The 27,463-nt window shown below is 39.8% G+C and overlaps 1 protein-coding gene across 1 annotated transcript in view; it reads right to left on the bottom strand.

Annotated features, from left to right (window-relative positions):
* Nucleotides 1-3,354: 3,354 nt before the first annotated feature.
* The window catches only part of CWF19L2 (CWF19 like cell cycle control factor 2), a 93,168-nt gene continuing 69,059 nt past the window's right edge, over nucleotides 3,355-27,463 (bottom strand). The window contains exons 13-18 of the mRNA XM_032219876.1: nucleotides 21,103-21,315; nucleotides 20,048-20,164; nucleotides 12,316-12,471; nucleotides 10,852-10,932; nucleotides 5,616-5,717; nucleotides 3,355-4,568 (exon numbers count right to left, since the gene is read on the bottom strand). Of these exons, the coding sequence (XP_032075767.1) occupies nucleotides 4,428-4,568; nucleotides 5,616-5,717; nucleotides 10,852-10,932; nucleotides 12,316-12,471; nucleotides 20,048-20,164; nucleotides 21,103-21,315 (810 nt within the window). The 3' untranslated portion in view covers nucleotides 3,355-4,427. The remainder of the gene's footprint in view (nucleotides 4,569-5,615; nucleotides 5,718-10,851; nucleotides 10,933-12,315; nucleotides 12,472-20,047; nucleotides 20,165-21,102; nucleotides 21,316-27,463) is intronic.

Consider the following 27,463-nt stretch of genomic DNA (forward strand, 5'->3'; position numbering starts at 1 on the left):
AGCCAATTTGGTTGTTCAACATCCAAACATAGGAACATACAATACGTCCACACTTTGAAGTACCCCACCAGCAATGGACATTCAATAGAATTCACACCTCAGTTGGCATCTGCCAGGACTCTTTGTACAAATGGGGCACAGTGTCGTCTCCTCCTATGGGATCCATGTCAATCTATAGATCACATTGTGACCATCTGAAAGCTAAGGGCATTTACTGCATCTGAAATAAATGTGCTTCATTGAATAGATGGCGTAGACATTGGTAATTGAATATATATCTTTTTAATATTTATATTTTAGTTTTTTTAATCTAGATAAAATATTAATATATATTGCAAGTCCATGTATAATATGCCATACGCTAAGTTAAAAAATTCTCTGCAAGAAATCAGCCTGCTATTCTCCGAGTCCATCACCAAAAACGTTATAAATCTTTTACCATACATAATCAAAGCCAATTATCTCTCAGGCATCTAAAATCTTCTAGGACCATGATGGCAAACCTATGGCATGCATGCCACAGGTGTCATGTGGAGCCATTTGTTAGGGCACGCGAGGTGTTGCCGTCAGGTCCAACGCTGGCCAGCTGACTTCGGTCTTCTTTTGAGGCCGTTTTTTGCCCTCCGGAGGCTTCCTTGGCTATTAAATCTGAATGTAGGTAAAATTTATCCACACTGTCCACATTTATTAAGTCAAACAATGAGGTTTATCCATTGTTTGGAGACCCATTCCAGTTTTTGTCTGTTTCAGCCAAAGTCCACTGTGTGTTTGTGTAAAATTGAGACTCTATAGTGTAGATTTCCTTAGAGTTAACTGCTTATTCACCTGGTAGACTTTGGTTAGTGACTATCTCGGGCAATGACTGTTCACTTACATGATGAAAAAATAACTTTCCATTTTTCAGTTGCAGTCCTAGTACAGAGACATGAATTTCATATGATTTTTTTTAAAAAAAGGAGAAAAATACATCATCAGGCCGCAGTTTGATGACTTGCATCATTCGCAGGTATAGGGCAAATTTAATATAAATGGACACAATATATTTGAGCTAAGATGATCATTTAATGCAGACTTTACAACAGAACATAGAATCATAGAGCTGGAGGGTGATGGGCAGGATCATGGCACACACTTGAAAATAAATCAGGACTGCAATTGTGGGGGGCTGTCTGGAAAGAACAAAGAATGCTTATGCATGTGTAAAGCTTGTAGTAATTATGGGTAGTTAGACAACTTGCAGACCTCAGCTACAAGTTAGGAAAGGCCTGCAGCAAATGAAATATGTATTAGATAATTCCTGGGGCATTCATTAGCCAACACATAGGAATAGGGACAGCTAGAGACCAATAGAACAAATTGTAGGTTAGATGATATTTCTTGTTATCTCACCTTGTCCCGCCTTCTCCTTTAGTGAAAATGTATAAAGTTTACGTAATCCTTTGTTCTTGGCCTTTTGACCAGGAACCCTTTTCCTTGGAGTACTCCAATAAAAAGCAATCAGAAAACCTGCACCTGGTGTCTGGTGTCCATCATTGGCTTCGCCACCAGGCTCAGACCCGAATTGGGGACAACAAAGGGACCTTGGAGGGTTCTTGAATCCCGGACTCCTGCTCAGAGGGAATTAGGAGACCAAATATCATTCCAGTCAAATGGTTGTCCAATGAATTTTTGAAAACCTACAGTAATGGAGCATCCACAGGGAGGAAAGCTACAAGTAGTCCTTGAATTAAAAAAAGTAACTTAAGCACATTTTCACACTTGCAATCATTGCAACATCCCCATGGTCAACACCAGGGGTGTCCAAACTTGGGAACTTTAAGACTTGTGGACTTCAACTCCCAGAATTCCCCAGCCAAACATGCTGGCTGGGGAATTCTGGGAGTTGAAGATAACAAGTCTCAAAAGTTCCCAAGTTTGGACATTCCTGGTCAACGCAATCAAAATTCAGACGCTTAGCAACTGACTCATATTTATGGCGGTTGCAGTGTCCAGGGATCATGTGATCGCTTTTTGCAACCTTTTGACAAGCAAAATCAGTGAGGAAGCCAGATTCACTCAGCAACCATGTTACTAACTTACCAACAGTGATTGACGTAACAATTCTGGCAAGGAAGGTAGGGCAAAACTAGTTTAACAAATGTCTCGCTTAGCATAAATTTTGGCCTCAATTGTGGTCGTAATTTGAGGGCTATTTGTATTCTATTGATTAGCTGTTCTCACTGTCAGAAAATTTCTTACTTCTAGGTCAGATCTCTTTTTAACTAGCTTCCACCTGTTATTTCTTGTCTTGTCCGCTGGTGCCTTGGCAAATAAGCCAATCCCCTCCTCTTTGTATCAGCCCCTCAAGAACTGGAGGACAGTTATCATGTTCCCCCAAATCCTTCTCTTCCAAAGGCTGGACATATCTAGCTCCCTCAACCGTTTTTTATGCTTCTGTATCAGGGTGGTATTCAGCAGGTTCTGACCAATTCTGGAAAACCGGTAGCGGAAATTTTGAGTAGTTCAGAGAACCAGTAAATGCCACCTCTGACTGGCCCTGCCCCCATCTATTCTCTGCCTCCCGACTCCCAGCTGATCGGGAGGGAATGGGGATTTTGCAGTAACCTTGCCCTGGAGTGGGAATGGAATGAAGATTTTACAGTATCCTTTCCTGACATGCCTACCAAGCCATGCCATGCCACACCCACCAACCCACACCCACAGAACCGGTAGTAAAAAAATTTGAATCCCACCACAGTTCTGTACTATCGCCCAATAATCCCAAAGAGTGGATACTCTGACCCAGAGCCACCTTCAAAAATACTCTCACCATCCACATTCAAAAGGGATTGCAAGCAATTTTTCTATAACTTTAGTTCTCGGGATGAAGCAAAGGTTAGCAGAAAAAAAATATACTAACCTTTTATTATCCATAAATACCACTTCGTTCAAAGAGAATTCTCTATATGGGATTTTTTTTGTCCTGTCAAGTCTTACATTCCCTGCATTTTTCTTTACATCATTTTGAAAATGGTCGCTTCTGAATTTGGAAAATACCCTTACCTGGTTTACTATGTTTCTGAAAGTCTGTGATTATGGGTCCATTTAGGGGAGAAAAGGATACCTTGAACAATTACTCCCTTTTTCATTTAAAAAATATAGGAATCAAGATTCCCTAATCTTTGGTAATCCCGACATTTTTAAAGAATCAATACTTTAAGAAATATTGTCTTCCTTTGTGTTTAAAGGTTGGGACATATTTATTCAAAAGTTATGCCATTATTTTCAAAACAATTTAATTACATCAGTTTTCTTTTAAATTTCAATAGTGTGCCTCAGACTAAACCTTCTCAAATTGTCAACACTTAAACAGAATATTTCAAAAACTTTTAATGTGTCGGCATTTTCAATATTTAAAAATCTCTTCATTACATTATCCTTTATCAAGACAAGTTAGGCTTATATACAATGTAAAACAGGGAAACATTAAAGAATACATGTCATGCCCCCGTCACAGCCTGAATCTGAGGAGCAGACATTGAGGGGGCAGCTTTATTGTCGTCAGAGAAATGTGGGGAGGAGCAGGCTCTCACCTCAGGATTGGGATGACTTGTTAGCAGGGAGGAACGGGGGCAGGAAGGTGGGCAAGCACTGAACATGAGGAGCAACGAAGCTCAGGCGATGAGCAAGGACTGCCCCCTCCTGATCCCCGAGCACAGAGAGTGGAGAGAAGGCGGGAACAGCACATGCCAACCCAACAACTCGGGAGGAGAGCACCCCGCCCTCTTCACAAGGGACACCTAGGGACTGAGATTTAAGGACACAGTAGGGAAGGGCATTTGTCGGGAACAAATGCTGGTAAGAGTTCCATGTGCCAGTAGAGAAATTTGGAGTTTGCAGGTCTTCTTCCTCACTTCATGGACTCAGTGCCTTGTTCCTTACTTTGTGGACTCAATTGTTCCTTATTTCGTGGACTCATTTCCCTGTTCCTTTGCTTTGCAGGATTGGGCGCAGCCAGAAGCTGCCATGTGTGTGCGTGCACTTTGCTCTGGGACTTGTCAAGCATTTGGGGGGACATGTGGACCATTAATGGGGAGTTTGAACTCTCAGCTGGCTATGTGACCTTCGTTCCTTGTCCCGGGTCATCACAATACACAGCAGGAATATTGATAACAAGACACACTCATTACCTATTAAAATAAGGACTTCCTATTTTCTTCAAACATATGTCTACATATTGTATATTGGACATGATTTATATATGACTCAAATATCAGCTCCAATCCAGTTTTTGTCTTCCTTTAAAGTATTATTATCCCTTCCAGTGTTCAATAAACAAAATATGTTTATTATTTTCAGCAGGAGTTCTTCCACAAAAATAATTCTGTAGATTGTGATGCTTCATTAACTTTTCAGGATCCAATATATTTGCATCTGCAGTATTATTTTCATTCTTTACTTTTAGTGAAGTCGTACAATTTCCACTTCTGAGCAAAATGCAACACTTTCTTCCTCTGGTCTTCAAAATTTTCTCGTAGTCCTTTCCTCCAAAGCCGTGGTTCCAAATCTAGCATGCCACCAATTATTTCCTTTCAAAATAGGAAAGAATATTATTTTTCTTAAAATAACCAGAAAAACCCACACCTGTTTGAACAAGAAGAGTGTCAAGCAGGAGAAAAAAAACAATTCTAGCTTTGCATGCTAAGAAGAGATGAGTCATCTAACTGGCTACCACATTAAAATGTTTTATGCATGCTAGACCTCTCAAAGGCCACGGGAGGCTGGGGGTGGAATATTATTCCATAAATTCTTGATGCTTGTAGGAACAGAATATATCATATATCATATATCTATCTATATCTATCTATCTATCTATCTATCTATCTATCTATCTATCTATCTATCTATCTATCTATCTCTATCTCTATCTCTATCTCTATCTCTATCTATCTATCTATCTATCTATCTATCTATCTATCTATCTATCTATCTATCTATCTATCTATCTACCTACCTACCTACCTACCTACCTACCTACCTACCTACCTACCTATATTAAAAACCACATATTAATAATTTTCTTTAAGGAAATAGTTATCGGCAATTTTCACATTGCATAGTGGGAGCTTTAACAACAAATAAAACCCCAGGTACAATGAAGAATATAGTTATAAAACTGTGGAGTGTAATCCTCTTGGCCTACAGTAAATGTCTTAAGTAAATACATAAAAGTAAAGGTACAGGTTCCACTCGCACATATGGGCTAGTCGTTCCCAACTGTAGGGGGCTCATCTCCGTTTCAAAGCCAAAGAGCCAGAGCTGTCCAAAGACATCTCCGTGCTCATATGGCTGTCATGACTAAAAGCCGAAGGCGCACGGAATGCTGTTACCTTCCCACTAAAGGTGGTTTCTATTTTTCTACTTGTATTTTTACATGCTTTCAAACTGCTAGGTTGGCAGAAGCTGGGATAAGTAACAGAGTTCACCCCATTACGTGGCACTAGGGATTCGAACCGCCGAACGGCCGACCTTCTGATCAACAAGCTCAGCATCTTAACTACTGAGCCACCGCATCCCACCAAGTAAATACATAGAAAGCACTAATCTTACCAAACAAAAACAGAACATTTTAATACCTTTCCAAAGTAACGAGGGAACATGTACTGATTTTCAATGACGTGAGCGAAACCACCTTGGAGGCCAAAATCTACAGAGAAGTAAGGCAAACCTTTTGGCACCTAAATACAAAAAAAATAAAAATAAATAAGAAGAACAATAATAATCCAGACAGTGCATTAATTATTTCTTTCAAACATATTAAATTCCAAATCCTTAAAATGTTTAAATTGAAGTTTGGCTTATTTACTTACCTTCAGATATTTTCCAAAATTCTAAAGTTTCCAAATTTACTCAATAGGAATAGCAATAGCACTTAGATTTATACACCACTTGAGAGTGCTTTTTACAGCCCTCTCTAAGCAGTTTACAGAGTCAGCCTATTGCCACCAACAATCTGGGTCCTCATTTTACCCACCTCAGAAGGATGGAAGGCTGAGTCCACCTTGAGCTGGTGAGAATTGAACTGCCGAACTGCAGTTAGCAGTCAGCTGAAGTAGCCTGCAGTAGTGCACTCTAACTACTGTGCCGCCTCGGCTCAAGCTAAATCCCAAATGGGTAGGTGCTTTTGAAGAGTTTGGGGAAAGGGGGGGGGAGAGAGGTGCGAGAGCAGCTTTGCTTTTTGCCCATGAAAACATACAAACATTTAAAATACTGTATATTTTTGAAATATTGTTTTTGAATATTCTGTATTGCACATAGCTTTATATGTAGCTGAGTCTGGCCTGTATTCTAACTATTCTTGGATGAAGTCAGTTAAGCAAAAGTGTTTGATTTCCTGATCAAACTTGTGAGTGGAAGGAAGTCAATGTAGGATAGATTCGAGCCTAGCTGGTAATTGTCAGTTTCTGGCTGAAACTAAAATTTTTGCACTGTGGGCTTAACAACCCATGACAAATGGGAGCCATGGTAGAAGAAACTCCCAAAGGACACAATGCAGTCATATGGTCTCTCAGCCGAGCTTTTGTTACCAAGGAAATACAAGTAGAGGTTGTCTTAAACAATGAGCTACCGATGCAAAATGGCCTACTTTTGGTAATCAATAATGTTAGGACTTCTAGACTCAAATCAAGCCAATTATTAGCATCTTACAACTTTAGAATTGCCTAAGTAGCAAAGAACTTTCTCTTGGGCCTGCTTTAACATTCTGCTATCTGCCTTGCTAGAAGGCTTCTTTCGTAAGATTTCCTTGGAGGAGCAAGCATGCCAAATGTTGAAGAAACTAAACACATCCTAATAATGGCTGTCTCCAGGCAATTACAGCATCTCCTCCTGCTGTTAAAACTGGCAGCCTAGGCAAATTGGTACCTACAGAGGGGAAACTGTGATGGACTACAGTGAAGCAGAGCAATTTCCCAGGAAGACAGGTGAGACAAGAGGCATCATAGCCCAGGGCTGGATTCAGAGGAAGAATGTTAGAATAGTCACTCCCTAAAATTTCTCAGGACATATTCATTAGGATGAGAGTAATAAGTGTTTAGACTGGCAAGATTCTGTCTATTGTGCGTAAACAAATAAAAAACTGAACTTTTGGCTGGGTTGTGCTATGTCGTTCTTGGACTAAAGCCTGACACAGCCAGGCATTACATAATATTCCTACAAAATAGTGACTTTGGATAAAGGAAGCCATGATATTGTGTAAACACTGTCTTTGAGTTCTACATATCTTATGTGTAATATTGCTGAGTTGTGATGACAATAAAGTTTCATGAACTCATTCTACACATTTTCCATACTGTTCAAAACTGTTAGGAAAACTGAGGTGCAAAAGTTTGCTTCTTTATTTTAAACTGCCATTAAAACAAACAGTGGTAAAAAGAAACAGCACTCTGGGCCACTTGCCACAACCATATGAATGTTCATCACAAGGCAGTCAACGGGCTATTTAATGAAACACTAATTCTTAAACAAACAAAAAATCCAGAATTAATAATTTGTAAGTGACTTGGAGAACCTTATGGGCATATGGTTAGTAAATAATTAAAAAGTTAAAAATTGGAAACCTGGACTAGATGAAAACTACAAACATTGCAATGTGAATCCAGAGTCTCCTCCTGCCAACAGAGGAAATTATGTAATTCTTCACTCTCTTCCAACCCCAAAACACTCTGATGTGTCGAGCAACTCTCCAGTATTTAGCAATAGCACTTAGACGTCTACTATACCGCTTTACACCTCCCTCTAAGCAGTTTCTGTGTCAGCCTCTTGCCCCCAACAATCTGGCTCCTCATTTTATCGACCTCGGAAGGATGGAAGGCTGAATCAATCTTGAGCCTGATGAGATTCAATCTGCCAAACTGCTGTCAGCTGGTGATCAGCAGAAGTAGCCTGCACTACTGCACTCTAACCACTGCGCCACCACAGCTCATAACATCCATTCATTCAGCAAGGCTATCTCTTTCAGGGAGATTCCTCCACAATCAAGAGCTTTCTGTACAAGCAAAGCTTGTACAGTAGTCCTTAGTTAAGCACTGTACCTGCATGTATTGTCAAGCTTCGAAATTGTTATAACTATTATTGCTTCTCAGCTTGCCAACAAACTCGGGGGGGGGGGAGATGGAATGTAGACTCCAGACATCAAGAAGCCAGTTGTAAAATGAAGGAAACATTGGCAGGCGTGTACCAAAGCCAAAAGACTCATAACAATACCAGGAGACTCCATTGGACAATGTGGTCTGGTCTAATAGGGGGAGGGAGAATTTAAACTTTAACTATGTGGATTTCTGCGGGACATAGTTTAGATCTGGTTTTGCCCTCATCTTGGCCGAAATGCAAATAAATAAAGGCTGACTAATTTTTGTGGAGTATTTTTCGGACTATAAGATGCACTAGCTAAACATGTTACTATGCCTTAAAAAAAATTATTCCAAAAATTTTGCTTTGCAAAATTTATTTTGATGCCTTCCCCTAGTCAATTTATTGTTGAAGAATAACCAGAGAAAGTTAAGTGGGAATACCAAGCAAACCAAAAAAAAAAGAACACAAATGATTTTATGGTAGAAGCACTAAGTCCTGAAACTTAGTTGTGCATCTATAAAATGAAATGAAGGTTGATACTTTACTTTTTATTCTGAAAATAAATGATCCTAACATTACTGCATGCTTTTATGATTTAAAAGAATGGTGTTAAATAACCCATTACATAACTCACTCATTTTTCTTCTATAAAGTCAAATAACACAGGAGCACATGTTAATAATAAAAAAATGGCATTGGATGGGAAACTATGTACTAATACTACATAGTTTTTCTATGCCTATCTTAATCTTGTACCTTTAAATTCTGTGATTTATTAATTGTTCTTTTCCCAGCTTAAAGTTGCTCAGTATGAAATATAATAGAAGTAAACACACTGCAAAGCAAAACACCATTTAATGGTGTTTCTGTGACCCGAGATAAAGTATTATAAAAATAAAATGGATGCAAAGGATATCTATCTGCACAGGAAAAAAAAGATAAAGGTAAGCCGGAATGAGAGGAGAGCATTCTGTGGCTTGCAACACAATGATGGGTGGCAACCTCATTAATTTCCCTGCTGATAAACAAGTGGCTTTTTGGCAGGCCTGTCAGCTATGAGCGCCTTGTTGTAAATAGGCAAGTTCAGCCTTTGTAAATGTATCCATGACATGCTTTCAAAAATACAAAATGTTGCCTAATCCTGAACTAAAAGGTCTACTCTTTGTATGATTTAGAACAGTGTTGGCTAAACTTTTTGTCGTTGCGTGTTGAAAGTGCGTGCCCACACCATAATGCAATGCATGTGTGATCCCCCCGTACTTCCCCACACCCATGCATGTGCACATGACCCCTTGCGCTCCCCTCCAAGTGCCCCATCCCCCAGGCATGTGCACATGACCCCCACACAAGCTTGCATGACCCACACACACGCCCTGACCCTCTGTCCATGCATGTGCTTCTCCCAAATACGGCCTTCCCCCTGTGCATGCGCAGCAGAGACCCAATAACCAGCTGCCGGCAGGAGGTCCACTTGTATCCGTTGTGGAACTGAATTGGGGTGATGGCTTGTGTGCCCTCAGAGAGGGCTCTGCGTGCCACCTGTGCCATAGGTTCGCCATCACAGATTTAGAATCTATTTTCTCAAAATATCAAAGTCATTGTATAGCTATTGAAGTTAAGGACGGAGGCAGGGAGGGAGAGGCAGGGGGAGAGGAAGAGAGGGAGTGGGAGAAAGAGAAATTTTGGAAACTTCAGAATAAATACTTGGTTGCCCTGAAGAACTACGAATTAGGAGTGACAGGAAAATAAATAATAACTGCTAGTTCTGTACAAACACTGGGTGAGACATTTCAGTTGACAGATTGACATGGATCTAGTAATTAGATTTCTCTACATGGTGAACTCCCAACGTAATGAATTCCCAAAGACAGTGAATATAGCGGTTTCGACTAGATTTATTTATCCAATTTCTACATCGCTGTCTCACCTAGTCTAAGTGACTTCAGATGCTTTACAAATAAAAAACATAGACCAATGTAAAGCAGAGTTAAAAACAAAGTTAAAACTGAATTGAAACCAAGTGAAATTTTAGGGTTTATTAAATTAAATGTAAATTTATTAAAAGTAAATTAAAGGTTACAAAGTTAAAAAGGCCTTGAAAAGTTAAAGATTCAAAGTCCAGCCTTCCCCATGGAATCTCAGTAGGTGATTTGGAGCCAATTGTTATTTCTTGGTCCAAAATACCTCACACAGTTTGGAAAATGAAAATGAAACATGTTCTCTTTATAAGCAGCACTAAAACCCTGGAAGAAAGGCAGGATAATAAAGTAAAATAAAATAGTCTTTCCACCCAATTCTGCATCATAGCTCTTCTGAAAGAAACAAACCACCTAGCTGAAAATTTCAAATTATTCCAAGTGAATGTGACTCTCAGAAGCCACTGCATATAAATGCATCTTTCACTAAACTCTCAGTGAATTCAATGGGACTCAACAGAGTAATTACATATGTAAGACATATGGAACTGAAGCAGAGAAAAGCTGTCAATAAAGCCAATACCTTCAAGGATTACCTTACGAGATAATTAAAAAAGTATTCCCATGGATATCTCTCGGAGTTTTCTTGAAATACACCAGTCACTATGGTTAGATTTAGCCTTGGCATTCAGATGTGTTCTTTCATCAGCTGTATTTTTCTATGTAGTCTTTCATTATAAAGGCGCTGTCTTTTAAAAGCACTGCTCACATTCACAAGTAGAAATCAGCTCTGCATTACAAGTGATGAGCTTGGAATACTTACCGATTTGCGAACATCTTTTGAGCCTAGATTAATTAGTTTTTTATTCATGGCCCACTCTTCGTCTGATTCCATTATAGCTTTCTGGGGAGGGGGAAATATTGCAAAATATATAAAACGACCACAAAATGGCAACGCATGACACAAAGTAGAATTCATTTGAGCCTCTCCCCACCCCACCAAATTATGATTAGAATGGAGACTGCAGATTCTTTATCTTTCTTGCCCTGTTCAACTGTGTCAGATTCTCGGAGACTGTAGTTATTTTAGCAAAGTTTTTCAAAAGTGGTTTGCCATTGGCTTCCTTCATAGCGCTGTGAGAAAGCGACTGGCCCAAGGTCACGCAGCTGGCTTTGTGCCTGACAGTCTCCTGGTTTCTAGCTTTTTATACACCTTAACCATTATGCCAAACTGGCTCTCAGAAATTTCATTAGTACATATTAATTAGGTAATTCAATTTTATGTATTAGATTAAAGCCTAATGAAGACTGATGCAGTAATAACTTTACTCTGTACCTTTTCTCTTTTTATTTTACTGTTTCAGAACTGCAGTTTAAATGCAATCTGACATAAATTAGTTCAAAGTAAGAAAGTTCACATTATAGAATTATACTTGCTGTTGCCTCTGAATAATTGCGACAATTATGTGAAATCTATTTACGTGTATACCAGGGGTGGGTTCTGGCTGGCGTTACTGCCGGTTCACTCGTGCGCGCGCAATTAGAAATTGTTCTGCACATGCGCAGAACTAAAAAAAAAAGATGATGGAGACAATGGCGGGGAACGGGGAACCGGTTCGGAGGTGTGGCCAGCCTGTGTCACTGCCGGTTCTGCAACCCACGCCCGCATGCCACTACCGGTTCAGCTGAACCAGGCCAAACTGGTAGGAACCCACCTCTAGTGTATACACACTCACACACCACCACTATCACCATATGAAGGAAAAGGAAATTCAGGCCAAAGACAAATGTCAGTAAAAGCTCCCATATTTACTAATATCTTCACATGGCATTTACATTGCTTCAATATACACAGTATATAAAAGGCATTTTGGATTCAACATGTCTGTTGGGGCAAATATATCCAAATCAGCCATCTTTAGAAAAATTTGATTTCCATTTTACAACATCCTATATTTCACTTCTACTGGTGGGTCTCATTCATTTCAAAAAGTTTTCTTTCCCCTCTTTGATCCCCTGGGAAGTGGATCAAAGCAGATAATACCAACTCCACAGCTAGTTTAATATGACTATTTCCAGGTAGTGGCATACTTAAAAAAAAAAATACTTTGTTGCTAAAAAGAATTGAAACGAAGAAAAAAGAAAAGAAAAAAAGAATCATCATCTGAGTCTTCAACAAGCAGTAATCTTTTTGCTGATGGAAGGTCTTGTTAAAAATAAAAATACAGTTTCTATGAAGTGCCTATAAAGGAAAGTATCTGATAGAGATGTTTTAAAAAATTGTTACCTTGAAATAAATGGGAGCCATATCCCCCACTTCCTTTGGGAGAGGAATACATTCATATATCATGTGATATTGTTTGCTTATACTTAAATTTGTCTCCAGAAAGACACAATCCAATTCTTCAGCTTCAAACATCTTTACCAAGGTTTTTCTGAATACCTGGTACAAGAAAAGGTGGGGTGGAGGGGAGGAAGGGAGAGAGATAGAGAAGAAAACAATAGTTATTCCAACCTTAACATTATTAGGCAATGTGACTATGCAAATGTCTGCAGCGAACTGAGAAACTTTACGCTTTTCACAGTATTAAAAGAAATCCAGTCTGGTTCCAAGTTGTGAGGGGGGAAAACTCCACTTGAAATAAAATGGAGGCTGGCTACAAGAAAAAAAGGTCTCAGTTTATTTGGTTTTCCAGAAACTTCAGAGATAGCAGCATGTTTCTGCGATGGCTGACAAAATGGCTGAGTAATGCTCCAGGGGGTTGTGCAAAGTAGTGAGCCTTGGGTCTTTTACTGTTCTAATGGAGGTGGGTAAATCCTATAATGCCCTAATGGACACGTCACGTCCTTAGAAATTGGGTGGGGGGCATGTAAATGCTTAATCTGATCAGCTCCAGCCTTCTGTGAGAGTTTGTGGCTAAAAGGGTTCTGTTTATGAATAGATTGGCCCAGTCTTGGCCCAGAATGGATACAAAATCTCCTATCCAAAAGACCAGTTTCTTCTGCTTGAGGCTGTTTTCTTATGGCAGGAAGACTGGTGTTAGGTAAGCTCCCTGTTGGGAGAGCGAGTGCGTTCAGAGAAGCGTTGTGAGAGTCGTGTTGGAGAACACACAAACCAGCATACAGAGACACTGCAGTTTAAATAGGCTTTTACTTTAACAGTCCAAGTCATACACGGATAAGATAGTCAGTCATCAACGTCTTTCAGTTAAGGGATAATCCAAATAACATAGTCCATAATCATACAAACAGTCTGGTACTCAAAGTTTGCTAGCAGTTGCAAAACTTACAATAGCTCACGGCACTTTCTAACAGCCAAAACACTCAAATCAGATCAGCCCAGCATCTAACAAACAGAGAGCTAACAGTCATTCATTGGCTCCCTCTTATGGCCGATTGAGGAAAACAGCAACCAATCACATTTTATAGAATGATTTAAAGAAACAGGTACAGCATTGCTATATGATTTATATATTGCCAATCCAACCGTTAGATTATATTCCTAACAACTGGGGCTGCTTTCTGCCTTTGTTAAGACTATTCTCCGTTTCTCTTTTAGGGGAAATAGTCTATCCTGCCTTTTTTAAATATTAAGAATGAAGAATGTTTTAATTGGGGGGGGGGATGTCCTACATTTTGCATTTTTGCTGCATGCAAAATAAAATATAATGAACTGGGTAATTTTAAATATTTATACAATATGCAGAATGTCAGAGGAATTTCTTGTGGAGTCCTTGGTGCAGAGAGCCTTCTTATATGTCAAAGGAAAGGTATGTACCGAAGTTCATTTATTGGGCAACATAAACGGAAGTAGAAACAACAGGAGGTCCTTTAGGCACATTTACACAGAAGTTAATCTCTTGTCTTATATTGACTCCAAATGCCACCATTCTTCCACTCTGCCTTCCAATTACATAATTTATCAAAATGTGACATTTTCATCAGGCTTTATTGACCTTTAAGTGCAATAACAATATTCCCTTTAAAGAAGAGTAATCGTAGATCTCTAATCTCTGTTCTACAGAAGTTTATCCAACCTGTTAACTGTAACAAACTTGACCTTTGTTCACGTTCACTCATTCTCCTGCATAGGATGGAATGTCACACAGAGAGCATCAGTTTGTATCTGTCCCAGTGTTTGTAAACTGGGACTTTTTTAGAAATAAACGGGAAAGGTGGAAATCACAGTCCAGATTTCCAGTAAATGAAAGATGAGTCTATAACCCAAACTTGAAATGTTGTAATAATCTATATACATAAAAGTGCGTGTGTGTGTTTTCCAGCATAACTCTGGGACACCTCGAGCAATTTCAAACAAACATGGTACACAGATGACTTATTCTCTGGAGAAAAATACTGTGGGGGTAAGACACCCCTAACGCCCTCTTGGGGTGTGTGTTCTGTTAAGATACAGCCTGTTGCACTGTACTGCCGTACTGGCTTCTACTGTACAGCTCAGTGGAGTTGCCATGATAACGGCTTCACAGTACTCCACAAGGGGGCTCCCTCTGGTAAGGGGGAAAATCCAACATTAGAAATTACGTTCGATCCGGACATTTCCCCCCATAAATAAATACCCAGGCAAGTATTTGATAAAGAAGATGAAAGTACTAAGAACTTGAGGTCCTCAAAATAATAATGTTACGTCTGTATCTGCTTGAATCATGGGCCAATTGTACAGCATCATATATATTATAAAAGTCACATTTCATAAGTCATATATGATGAGGAGACAGGCTACACCAAGGGTGTCAAAACTCACAGCCTGCAGGCCGGATGTGTCACTCCAACCAGTTTAACGTGGGGGGGGGGGGAGTCTCAATACATCATGTGATGACATTGTGACCATGTGAAATTGCATTTGCTGCTGAAGCCAAAACATCCATACAGAATAAAGGACAAATGAAAAAGCAATATATTTTTATACAAATATCAAATACTAATACATCTGATAATGGCAACCTAACTACAGAAGGTTGTGTTGTTGATTTTCTGGCTAACAATTACGTAATATCCAAACTGCCTTACAATAAATCAGACTATTTGTCCTTCAGAAAAACATGACATAGTTTGAATGGTAGAAACACTCCAGAGGCTTATGACCAACACATCCATTAGTTGTTACTTGAACTATTATCTAGAGATGCCAGTTTGAATCTAGGACTTGCATACGTTCTGCCATAAGTTGTGGTCCAAAAAAATTTCAGGATGAAAGGTGACAGATCTTTTATTTTCACGAAGTACCAGAAACAATGACAAACCAAATAATTGAATAGCCTGATGCTAGCTGCCAAGATGATTGGTGCTCCAATAAAGTAACGCAATGGTATTGGCAGTGTTGAAAGAAAACAAAATACGACAAAAACCTAAGTAAGGCATACTTTAAAAGGGGGACTGAAACAAAGTTTAAATCAGAGGTGTCAAACTTGATTTCATTGAGGGCCACATCAGGGTTGTTTTACCTGGGGGGGGGGGCAGGGTTGGCATGGCCAGCTTGACGTCACTCATATTGGGGGCACCTCTGCGAAAACAGGCTCCTGAACTCCATTTTCGGCTGTGATGGCCTCCTGCAACCCTCTGCCCATAGAAAGCGGGCAGCCCTCCCGAAGCTCCATTTTTGCTGGTAGAGGCCCCACAGGCCAGATCTAAGCATCTTGCAGGCCCCCAGGCCTTGAGTTTGACACCCCTGGTTTATGCTATACATCAATGCAAATCTCTGCAAAAAATATTTGGAGAAAATCTGAAGACAGCCAACAAACTTCCATTTCAGATTTTATTTTATTTTTTGTTTCACTGTGCTTAGAATTCTAATCAGCCTCATGTTGCAGAGATAGGCAAAGGCTGCCAACCAAAAATCCTGGCATCAGAAGGTCTGAGTTTCAAAGACAATGAAATGGAAAAATAAACAGAAACAAGCTCCCTGGCCAACATCTTCAAGAATTTTACCAGTCAGCTAAATAGCCTGTTCTTGTCCAGACTAAGAATTAATTGAATGGTTAACACATTCCTGCTTGACGTTGCCACTAGCATTCATTCTGGCGATAGTATTTGGGAGAATTCTATGGCAAACTACACAATTCTGCTTTGTCACAGCAGTTACTAGTATGAGGTTCGGTTATCATTTAACATAAATAATAACAGGTACCAGGTTTAATTCTCTACAGCCTTGATAGAGAACCTATGGCAAGCATGCCACAGGTGGCAAGCGGAGCCCTCTCTGTGGGCACGTGTGCCGTCGCCCCAGCTCAGCTCCATCGCACATGCACTCCTGCCTCCCGCCCACCAGCTGATTTTTGGGTCTCTGCCGGGCATGCAGGAAATGCCTGTGCATGCATGGGAGAGCGCAGGGGGGTGCAAGCGCTCCCCCTGTGCCCCATTTTTGGTTCCAGGAGGCTGCAGGGAGGCCTACTAGGTCCAAAATGAGTTACGGGTGGGGGGTCACACGCGCATGCGCCGGGAAGCAGGAGGCACTGAGGGGTCATACACTCATTGCATTATGGGTGTGGGCATGCGCACAAACATGCTTTCAGCATGCGATGACAAAAAGGTTAGCTATCACTGGTCTAGAAGATAGATAATTTTGATATTTTTATAAATATTGCTTGACGTTAGCTAAACTGAAGTTACCTAGATTCCCAGAGACTCCTAAAAGTTGTTATTTATTTGTTTGTTTATGTATTTTGTATGGCTGCCACCTCACCAATGACTCAGCAACGAATAAAACTTAAAGAATAAAGACAATTAAAATATCACACATTTTAAAATACATAGCAGCCAAGAATAAAGCATACATAATTATGACTAAATTAATGACCTAAAATTGCTTGGCAGAAGAATCAATGTTCACTTGAAAAGCCCAGTAACGTTAGCCATAGACTATTGTTTTAAATCAGACCACCCTGTCAATATTTTTGAATCTAAGAACAAAAACTGGAAACAAGAAATCCTATATCCCAAAATGCCATTTCCAAAGAGAAGTACTCTCAGTCCAGCAGAGACCAAATGGTGCAATTTTTTAATTTTTACCAATTTCCCTTCCCTGTAGCCTTATCTGCCATTACCCAGACCAAAATATCTGGGAGGGAACCCAGAGACAGCAGGAAGAATAAACATTACTTTCCCCAATTTACTGACGCCAATGTCACACAAGTAAAGTTTCTTGCTTGGGAAACTGACAAAATCCACAGCATTAATAATGTGACTGATGGAACCAGAGACTTAAGAATAAAATAGATCAAAGCTTGACTTTCCAAAAGACATGGCTCAGCTCCGCTCTGATGCTAGGACTATCAGCTCTGAGCTTTAAAAATCTGGATGACCTTCTGACAGCAAGGAAAAAAAGCTACCGTATTTTATTTTTCTTTCCTGCTACAGAGTGTCATCTGGATTTCTGCAACTGAGATCCAATAGTCCGCACTTGTTATGGATTCCACTAAACCTCTTCTGAGATTTTGTATTTCATGCCTGTGATCAGAGTGCAAAAGTTTATGGCTCAACTGAAAACTTTATAATATTTCAGACAGAAAGCAATAATGGCAACATTCCAAAGAAAATGCCTGACACCCATTTTTAATATTGTTTTTCCTATTTGTTTGACTGTAACTTTGTTTGTCTGCAATATATTAGAATTTGTTGGGCAAGCAGAGTACAAGAGGAGATTTTAAAAGATCTTTATTTTGTAAATTAGATAGTTCTTGCACATTGCAGCTGACAAAACCAGGCAGCAAGCTAATTCCAGATTAAATAGTTACATGCCCAGTTTCTGTGCCAAATGTCCGTTTCAAGCAACAGAGGCGAAGGATGAACAGGGATTTTTTTTTCCAGAAATGCTCAGAACTACCAATTTTATGAAAATTTTTAGTGCACTGGGGATGGGTAACTAAACATAGGATTGTATTCACATAGATCTGGAAACTGAAATATTATGATGCATAAACCAGGCCATGGTTGTGCCAATAACCATTTGTAAGTGCTGTCCAAGGTATTTTGGCATGCCATCATACCAAAATATGCTGGACAGGACTTGCAAAACCTGTGCATTGATAGAATTTCCACCTGTCAATTAAAAAGGCCACACCGCTTGGATCTGCACATATACTATGTGCCAATATGCTACAACATGACTTCATTTTCCAGCAGGACTTGGCACCTGCCCACACTGTCAAAAGCACCAAAACCTGGTTCAATGACAGTGGGATTACTGTGCTTGATTGGCCAGCAAACTCGCCTGACCTGAACCCCATAGAGAATCTATCGGGCATTGCCAAGGGAAAGATGAGAGACATGGGACCGAACAATGCAGAAGAGCTGAAGGCCACTATTGAAGCATCCTGGTCTTCCATAACACCTCAGCAGTGTCACAGGCTGATAGCTTCTATGCCACGCCGCATTGAGGCAGTAATTGCTGCAAAAGGGGCCCAAACCAAGTACTGAGTACATATGCATGTTTATACTTTCAGAGGTCCGATATTGTTCTAGGTACACTCCTTGTTTTATTGATTGAATGTAATATTCTAATTTTCTGAGATTGTGGATTTGGGGTTTTCATGAGCTGTAAGCCATAATCATCACAATTATGACAAATCACAGCTTGAACTATCTTGCCTTGCATGTAATGAGTCTATCTCATATATTAGTTTCACCTTTTAACTTGCATTACTGAAATAAATGAACTTTTGCATGATATTCTAATTTTTTGAGTTTCACCTGTATATATTTGAGGGGTTACTACCATTTTTGAAGATTTATATTTAGCTTTTCACTGAATTGGTTTCCTCTTTCTGAGAAATGTGGGGAATTTTTGAAGGCTGTTGAGGGCTTAAATAATCTCTAGTAAACACCATTAATCATCCCCAATAAACATTATCTCCAAAGATAAACTGTCTATTTTTTTTAAGTTCAATAAAAATGAGTATCTAACTTGGCAACTGCAACAGTTACAAATCATCATTAGCAAGGTTATCATTGTGGCTTGTTTTGCCAAGGCCTTTAACTAAGAGATTTCAGTTTTGAAATATTTTTATTTCAGTATCAGTGAGATTGTCAACAAATGCATTGTAATTTCTTTTGAGATAACTGGTCTTCCCAGAGGTTTGGAAAGCTCCAGCAAAATACTTTTTTATCATAAGCATTTTGGTAAGTACATATCTCTTTGAAGGAAAAAAAGATATAATACATATTTTACAGATTATATTTATCTTTTATTTACTGTGGGGTTTTTTTCTCTTCTTCTGGAAGAGATAAGGACCAGAGGTGGTATTTAGCTGGTTCGGACTGGTTCGGGCGAACCGATAATGAGAACGATCAGTTGGTCCCACCCACCCGCACCTGCCCTGCCCTGTCCTATATTCCCTTCTTTCTGGCTCAGCTAATTTGCGTGGCACAGCTTATTTGTTGTACTTACCAGGACAACCTTAGAAGGTAAGCAGCTGAGCTTCAAATTGCTGTTTTTGAACGCTGCACATAAGCATGTTAGGCGCTCATGCGCACACCGAACCGGTTGTTAAACTGATTGCACCCCACCACTGATAAGAACACTTCATACACAGCTCTCAGGAAATGTCTGAACTTGCAGTCCTTATCTAGTGGGCTACAAACTCTTAATCCTAACAATATACATTTACATTTTCTTGTCAAACTTTCGTAATTCAAAGGACGAATTCAACAATTCCACAGAATATGAACTACAATACTGGTCATCCATAGATATTCAGAAGAAAGGGCAGGTCAGCTGCTGCGTAAAGCGGCGGTCCCCAACCTTTCTGGCTCGGTGGACCAGCGGGATGATGGGGATGGTTTCGTGTGCACATCACTTTCACAAATGCAGTTTCCAGCACACTCAACCACCAGATCTGCAGCCCGGTTCCAAAGAGGCTGCGGCCCAGCATTGGGCCACAGTCCGGGGGTTGGGGACCCCTGGTATAAAGTACATACCAAAACCAAGCTTGCTACCATGCTATACCTACAGCACACAAAACCCACATCATAAAAAGCCTGATCAAAGTAGAAGCTGTGCTCACCTGAATTTCTTCCCAAATGTCTTCATCTAGAACTGTGGCAGCAGTGTAATGCTGCATAGGAGCGATCAGGCAATGACCTTCAGTAAGAGACTGGTACTTTGGCAAGGATAAGTACACCTAGAAAAGAAAATGCAACGTTTGAGCAGCCAGTTGGTGCATATCGACCTTATGATTTCCATGATTCATTCTAGCCAAACTAGACCTGATATAAAACTTGCTTAGAGAGACTCTCATTTTAAAAGAACTAAAAGTTCCAGGAGTGGGAAATCTGCTAAACAGTTTCTGCAATTTTATATATCCATATAGGACAGGATCCATAGGGGACAGATTCCTGAATGAGAAAAAGTGGCAAAAGAGGAAGCATTATTATTTCTCAGCCGTAAGGTTCTTTTATTTCTATATATAGTCTGAAAAAAATACACATACAGAGAGAAAGAAAGATTGCCATATCATCTAATGTGGACTAGAATCCTTTCATTGAATATATTCAAGCACAGGCTGAACGTCATTTGTCAAGGATGCTGGATTTCTGCAAAGAACAGGAGATTGAATGTGATGCCCTAAAATAGTTTCCTTCAGCTCTTTGAAACTAATTCCAAATTCGTTTTATAAGGAGGAGACCCTGTATCTGTTGTTTTTTAATATCCGCATGACTTTCCTTGTCTTTGTGCCTTTGTTTTCTTCTACCAATTATAATTTCACCTTTCCTCTATGACTCTCCTCGTCTTACAACTCAACTCTGCTTTGGCCTCCTAATTATTTACTCTGCTTGTGCCACCTAAATATTCAGATCTTGTGTATCATTGCAGCAAGGTCATCAACAAATCTGAAGTACTGAAGATTAAGTTTATCATTCAAGACAAGAGTCACACTCATATTTGCTGCATCCTTGAAGTGGCTTTTTCCTCTTTAATTGAAGAGCCAGGGTTATTCAAAAGCAATCATTCATGTCATAAGAAGCAATCTTAATTTAAATTTCATAATATCATGCGCAGAGAACAGCCTTCTTTTAAGTCGTCCATTTCTATGTCAGAATAACTGATGCTCTTCCTTACCTTGTTGCCAATTGCAATGATTAGGTGTTTAGGAAGTTCAGAGCTACCAAAGCAATGGGGGCATTTTTCCATGCATGCAGCAAGCCGTTGATGCTCACGGATCGCTTGGTGCCTCTCCCTTTCCTCCGCTTTTCCACTTTCCTCCCTCTTTGCTGCGTTGGAAACGAACATGTCATCCAGAGTGTAATAATCTCTATCGGTTTTGCCTGAAAACTAAAGCAAAAGATAGATCAGGAGAGCTGGAAAGCTAAACTTGGATTATAAAATTTATTTGATGACTTCTAGAAACTCATTACCATTATCTAAATATAACAACAATGGACTGTGGTGTTTGGTAAAGGGCAAATGCACAGTGCAGTGGTGCTATGTGCTCAACCTCAAAGTACTCAAGACAATTCTGGGATTGCCATGAGGTAGCTTGCATGTGCACTTACATACAAAGACAACATGTGAAAACTCCTACAGCATCCATACTGAATCTTCAGGAAGTTGCAATTGCTTCCAAGCTCAAAGGAGTGTGCTTCAACCAGTGAACTCTGTGAAGCTCCACTGGAGATGTTTGCACAGCCCTAATAAAAACCAAATCTCATTTCATTTTTATTAAGGCACCTTGCTTTTCATCAGTGTGAGTTGCTGCCTTACATAACGTCCACAGCTTGTCTTTATTCTTATAATCTGCATTAGATGGAAGATGATCAGGGATAATGCAGACTGCAAGTAATGACAATGACAGTTTAAGACAAAGTCATGACCGATAAATTTAGGCATTCAAAAGTTGTTCCAGGTATGGGGATAAGGGGAATCTATTAAATCCAGTTAATATATAGATACAAGGGCACACTCTGTCATCTTACTAGAACAAGCCCGTAGATTTGCAATAGGAACTGTTTTTCTTTTGATGCCTAGTATTCCCAAGCACCCTCTCCTTTTGATTTATGGGAGATGTTTTCCTCCCTGTTTTATTGTTTAATTTCTACCTTCTGGTTTCTGAAGGAAAAACTGTGCAGGAAGTAACCTGAGCTTCATTACCTATAGTGGGGGTCTCCCAGGCAAGGGTGATGTCACTGGCCAATCCTTTCACCCAGTGGGAGGATTCAAATAATTTAACAACCAGTTTGCCCAGGGTCAGGTTGGCTGTTGTTGGAGGCGTGGCCCAACCTGACCCTGGGTGAACCGGTTGTTAAATTACACACACACACACACACACACACACACACACACACACTATCGAAGTGGATTCTGGGTGCTGCCCTGCGCTAAAATGGAGAAATGGGCAACGGAGCAGCCGGCACAATGGAAGGAGGAGGAGCAGGGAGAAGGAAGAGGGAAAGCGGCCTTCTCCTTCCCTCCCGCCAGCCACTCTGTTGCCTGTTTCTTGATTGCAGCGCAGTGCAGCGCTCAGGATTCACTTTGATAGTGGGTCTTGTGTGTAATTTAATAACCAGTTTGCCCGAACCAGTGCGAACCAGCTGAATACCACCAATGCTTTCACTATAGAAGGACTTTGGTGTTTCCAACAAGGAAGTATAGTACAGATTAGAATTACATATAGTAAACTTGAGATCCTTTACCTATGATTAAGTACCTTACTTCTGTTGCTTATGCATTGGCTTCTCCCACCTTTCTAAAAAGTATAAATATGAGTGCATCACTTTGTTGAGTGGGGTATCCCTCAATATTCTTCTGAAGGAATCCTACCAGCATATGCTGCTTAATAAACACCTCACTGAGTCTTGATTATTTACTTTGGTTCCTATGTTTGATTCCATACAGGTAGCTTGGCCCAGTCTTGTCCAAAGAGGAATGTGTTCTAGCAAAACTCTTCTGTAGATAGCAGAACGAAGAGCCGCAGCTTTCTGACTGCAAGTGAGGTGCCTCATTTTGCAATGATTGAACTCAGTTTCAGAGACTTGCTGCCAATTTTGCACAGCCTTAGCCAAATGCTGCACTTTCTAGGTAACCATCTTGTTTCCCTGAAAATAAGACCTCCCAGGATAATAAGCCCAATCGGGCTTTTAAGGGCATGTGCTAAAATAAGCCCTCTCTAAAAATCCTGCAACACAGCAGCAGCCATGAGGTGACCATGCTCACCACCTCCTGCACCTTAAAAATAATAAGACCACTCCGAAAATAAGGCCAAGCGCTTATTTGGAGGGGGGGCAAAAGAAAATAAGACCCTGTCTTATTTTTGGAAAACACGGTATGAAACAAAAAGGGGGATGGATCTCAAGTCTCCCATGGAATATTATACTGGAAGGACCCTTTACCCTCACACATTACGAATCCATTCAAAGAGGTATTTCCTACTAGGATTTTGGATACCCTCCCCCTCTCTATTGTTTTAGTGGGGAGAGGGTATTGGGAAATCAGGGCCTGCTTTCTTTTACCTAATGCATCAAGACAGATAGGTTTAAAAAGAAAATAGCCAGATGAAGGCAATGAATCATTTAAAAAAAAAAGAAGATATAAACTACAATTTTTTACCTGTTTACCAGTGGTGAGTTGCAGGCGGTACACCCCAGTACGGGCGTACCGGAGCCTGCCCGGAGCACCAGGTACCGTTCCGGTATGGTGCTCTGCAGGGCCCACCCAAGCTCCTTACCTGTCCTTTAAAGCTTTTGGCGCTTCCGCACATAGCACAGACAGCGCCTATGCAGTGCTCCGCCAAGCAGCTGGAGCGTCGCAGAGGCTTGCAAAGCATTGCTGGACGGTACGACGCATGCACGCGCCACACACATGCTGCACGCATTCATGTGAAGGACACCGGGCCTCATTGCAACCGTACCGGTTGCAACAGGATCCAGAACCCACCACTGCTGTTTACATATAATAACTAAAAGTAAAAGGAAACAACAAAGACATTAATGGACACAGTGCTCTGCCCAGTTTAAACTACCAAAAGGTGAATGAAAAAATAATAAAATAATAAAATAAAATAAAGTAAAGTAAAGTAAAATTAAATTTAAAAAAATAAGCCTTTTTTGTTTCCAAAGTTTTGCTCTAGCTAATGCTATTGATGAAAAAACCAAGTATCGTGGATGAAAATTTTACCATCTTTTTTTTTTTAATAACACATGAACGGAAGAGCATCCACAGTATGTGGCAGACAAATGCATGATACATGATAGACTGTGGTGTGTTTTATAACATATTTTCATAAGGTTTCCAAAGAAATGCTCTTTAGAAAGCTTTTCAAAAGACATATTGTCTTGAAATTTTTTTCGTCTTCTTCCATTGTATTGGCCCAATTCTCAGAGACTGCCTGTACTTGCCCCTGCAGTTTTCTTGGCAAGGTTTTTCATGAGTGGTTTGCCATTGCCTCCTTCCTAGGGTTGAGACAGACTGGCTGGCCCAAGGCCACCCAACAGGCTTCATGCCCAAGGTGGGACTAGAACTCAGAGTCTTCCAGTTTCTATCTTGATGCCTTAACTACTATAGCAAATTGGCCCTTTTATAAAACAAAAAAATATTTTGGTTACTCCGTAGCAAACAGAAGCATTTATGAAGCTAAGTATATAATTTCATGAACTGATTGTCTTTTTAAGTAGTACTTTTTAAAAAGTTTAATTCTGGCGTTATTTAGAGTTCCATGAGTCAGTATCTTTTAATGTATACTGACAGCCGAACGAATACTCAGTGACCCTGAAAGTTAATATAAAACAATTTTAAAGTCTTGACAATGTATCATACACAGAGTGATTTCTATATCTTTTTCCTTGTACTAATTAATCAGAACACACTGAATTTTAAATTAACTCATCTAATAAATTATTTTAAAGGACCATACAAAAGAAGAGAGTAAGTTTTAAACCTGGGTTGTCTTGTCTATGCATTGTGTTTTTATTTTGTTTCCTGACTTGTTTATAATATAATAGCTAAACAGATAGGACCATGGTGGTGAACCTATGCTATGCATGCCCGAAGTGGCACACAGAGCCATGTCACCTGGCACACAAGGCGTTGCCTGTTCCACTTCCGGGTTTCCGGTGTGCATGTGCGTGCAACAATCAGCTAGTCTACATCCGTGCGGCAGTGCCGGAAACTGGAAGAGCTGGTCTTCCATTTTCTGTCATGAGCATACGCGCCAGCCAGCTGACCGTCGCATGCGCACCAGTAACTGGAAGATTAGCTGGCTGGCGCGCATGCATGTGCCGGAAACTGGAAGTTCATTTTCCAGTACATCCATGCCCCCTGGGCAGCACCTCTTCCGGGTTGGGGCCCCAATGAGAGCGCAGACGCATGCTCCCTTTTCGGCACCGAAAAGATTCACCATCACTGCTATAGAAAGTCCAATGAAGCTGTGTAATAAACTGTAATATCACAGTAATACATAAGAAGAGGCATATAGCCACAACAGTTAATAGCCTCCAACTATTTTATCCTTTATGAATTTCTTTAATCCCTTTTAAAAGACTGTCCAAATTACTACCACCATTTTAATGACATCCTATTATGGAAGAAAAAGAAAATGTCTCTTTTTTTACACCATGTAGCATGCCCCCTCTCCACCCTATATTCTTTTCACCCTTTTCTTCTTTTTTAAATGTAAACTATCTTTATTAAAAGTTACTACGTAGGTTTCTATAGAAACCAAGCTCAATAGGTTGTCATGTTCTTATTCCCAAGTTACAGTACTGAAGCCTGGACAAGAACAGGACAAAGCTTCCACATTAATGGAGCTCAATTATAGGAAAAGAGCTGATTCCAAAGGTTCAGATCTAATTCTCAGAGGCTCATTATTCACTAGGAGAATGTATCTTACATGTCTTGGGAAACATATACGTTGGAAAATTCCCAATGAACACTCACTGAGCATGTACACAGTTTGCAAATGCTTCCTTTTTTCACAAGATGACTTGATGTTTGCCATCAAATCAGTGTCAACTCTTAGCAACATACAGATCCTTTCCAGGGTGAAATGTTGGATATGAATTCAACATTATTTTATAGGTGTGGTCTTGCTGTGCCCAGAGATGCTATTTATGATTGTACCATATAGTGTGCTTGGCTTCTTCTGTCTCACTGATCCAGACTTGAGGCAGTGTTAATCTCCATGTTCAATACAACCATAATAAATCATGCAAACAAAGCATAACATATACTATCTACTAGCTTTATAAGGCAGTTTGCATGGGTTACAGAATTCAAACTTTCTTAACATGGGATTTTAAGTTTTAGTTTTAAAGCAAAGATTATGAAGAAACCATGTTGTGGGAAAGGTCAACTAGACTCAACACTTTATCGATCACTAACATCAGGTTTTTTTTTTCCTTATCAATACCATCTGGAAAAATATTCCAAAAATATGTTTTAATAGGTGTATAATGATGTGTGGGTTTAAAGAACTGTAATTTTTGAGACTATATATTATAGTCGAGCCGAGGTGGCGCAGTGGTTAGGGTGCAGTACTGCAGGCCACTTCAGCTGACTGTTATCTGTAATTCAGCGGTTCTAATCTCACCGGCTCAAGGTTGACTCAGCCTTCCATCCTTCCGAGGTGGGTGAAATGAGGACCCAGACTGTGGGGGCGATATGCTGACTCTGTAAACCGCTTAGAGAGGGCTGAAAGCCCTATGAAGCAGTATATAAGTCTAACTGCTATTGATATATATATATATATATATATATGTATGTATGTATGTATGTATGTATGTATGTATGTATGTATGTTATATTTGTGCTGATAAATAAATAAAGGGAGACTAGTATAGATCTATTTCAAGCTATTTAGCTCTCATCAGCTAGCCATACCCTTGCTGGGAATCGAACCTGTGCTCTATTCCCAGCAAGGGTATGGCTAGCTGATGAGAGCTAAATAGCTTGAAATAGATCTATACTAGTCTCCCTTTATTTATTTATCAGCACAAATATAACAAATGTAACAAAAAGGCAACAGTAAAAAATATTGGGTTTCTGTCTGGATGGTCTCTTGTGACGAGCCGAAGGCAGAGAATGGAAGTGTGACGTTCCTCCCATATTTGGGCATACCAGGGGTTGTGACTTTATATATATAAAGTCACAACCCCTGTGACTTTATATATATGTGTGTGTATTATGACTTTATGTGTGTGTGTGTGTGTGTGTGTGTGTGTGTGTGTGTGTGTGTGTGTATATATATATATATATATATATATATATATATATATATATATATATATATATATAATCTCAGTTTATTGTTTATTTCATATCAGTGAAATTGATAGCATTGTTACTATCAAACTATACTATCTATTCCTATTATTTGACGATAATTTGATAGCATTTTTCAGGTCTTTGATGGCATCCCTTTTCATTTCCCTTAAATTATCCAGTATTCACTTAAAATGATTTGATTTTTATCTTTTCAAATCAAATTCAT

The sequence above is a fragment of the Thamnophis elegans genome, chromosome 6, assembly GCF_009769535.1.
Source record: "Thamnophis elegans isolate rThaEle1 chromosome 6, rThaEle1.pri, whole genome shotgun sequence".
In the NCBI taxonomy this organism is placed as follows: Eukaryota; Metazoa; Chordata; class Lepidosauria; order Squamata; family Colubridae; genus Thamnophis; species Thamnophis elegans.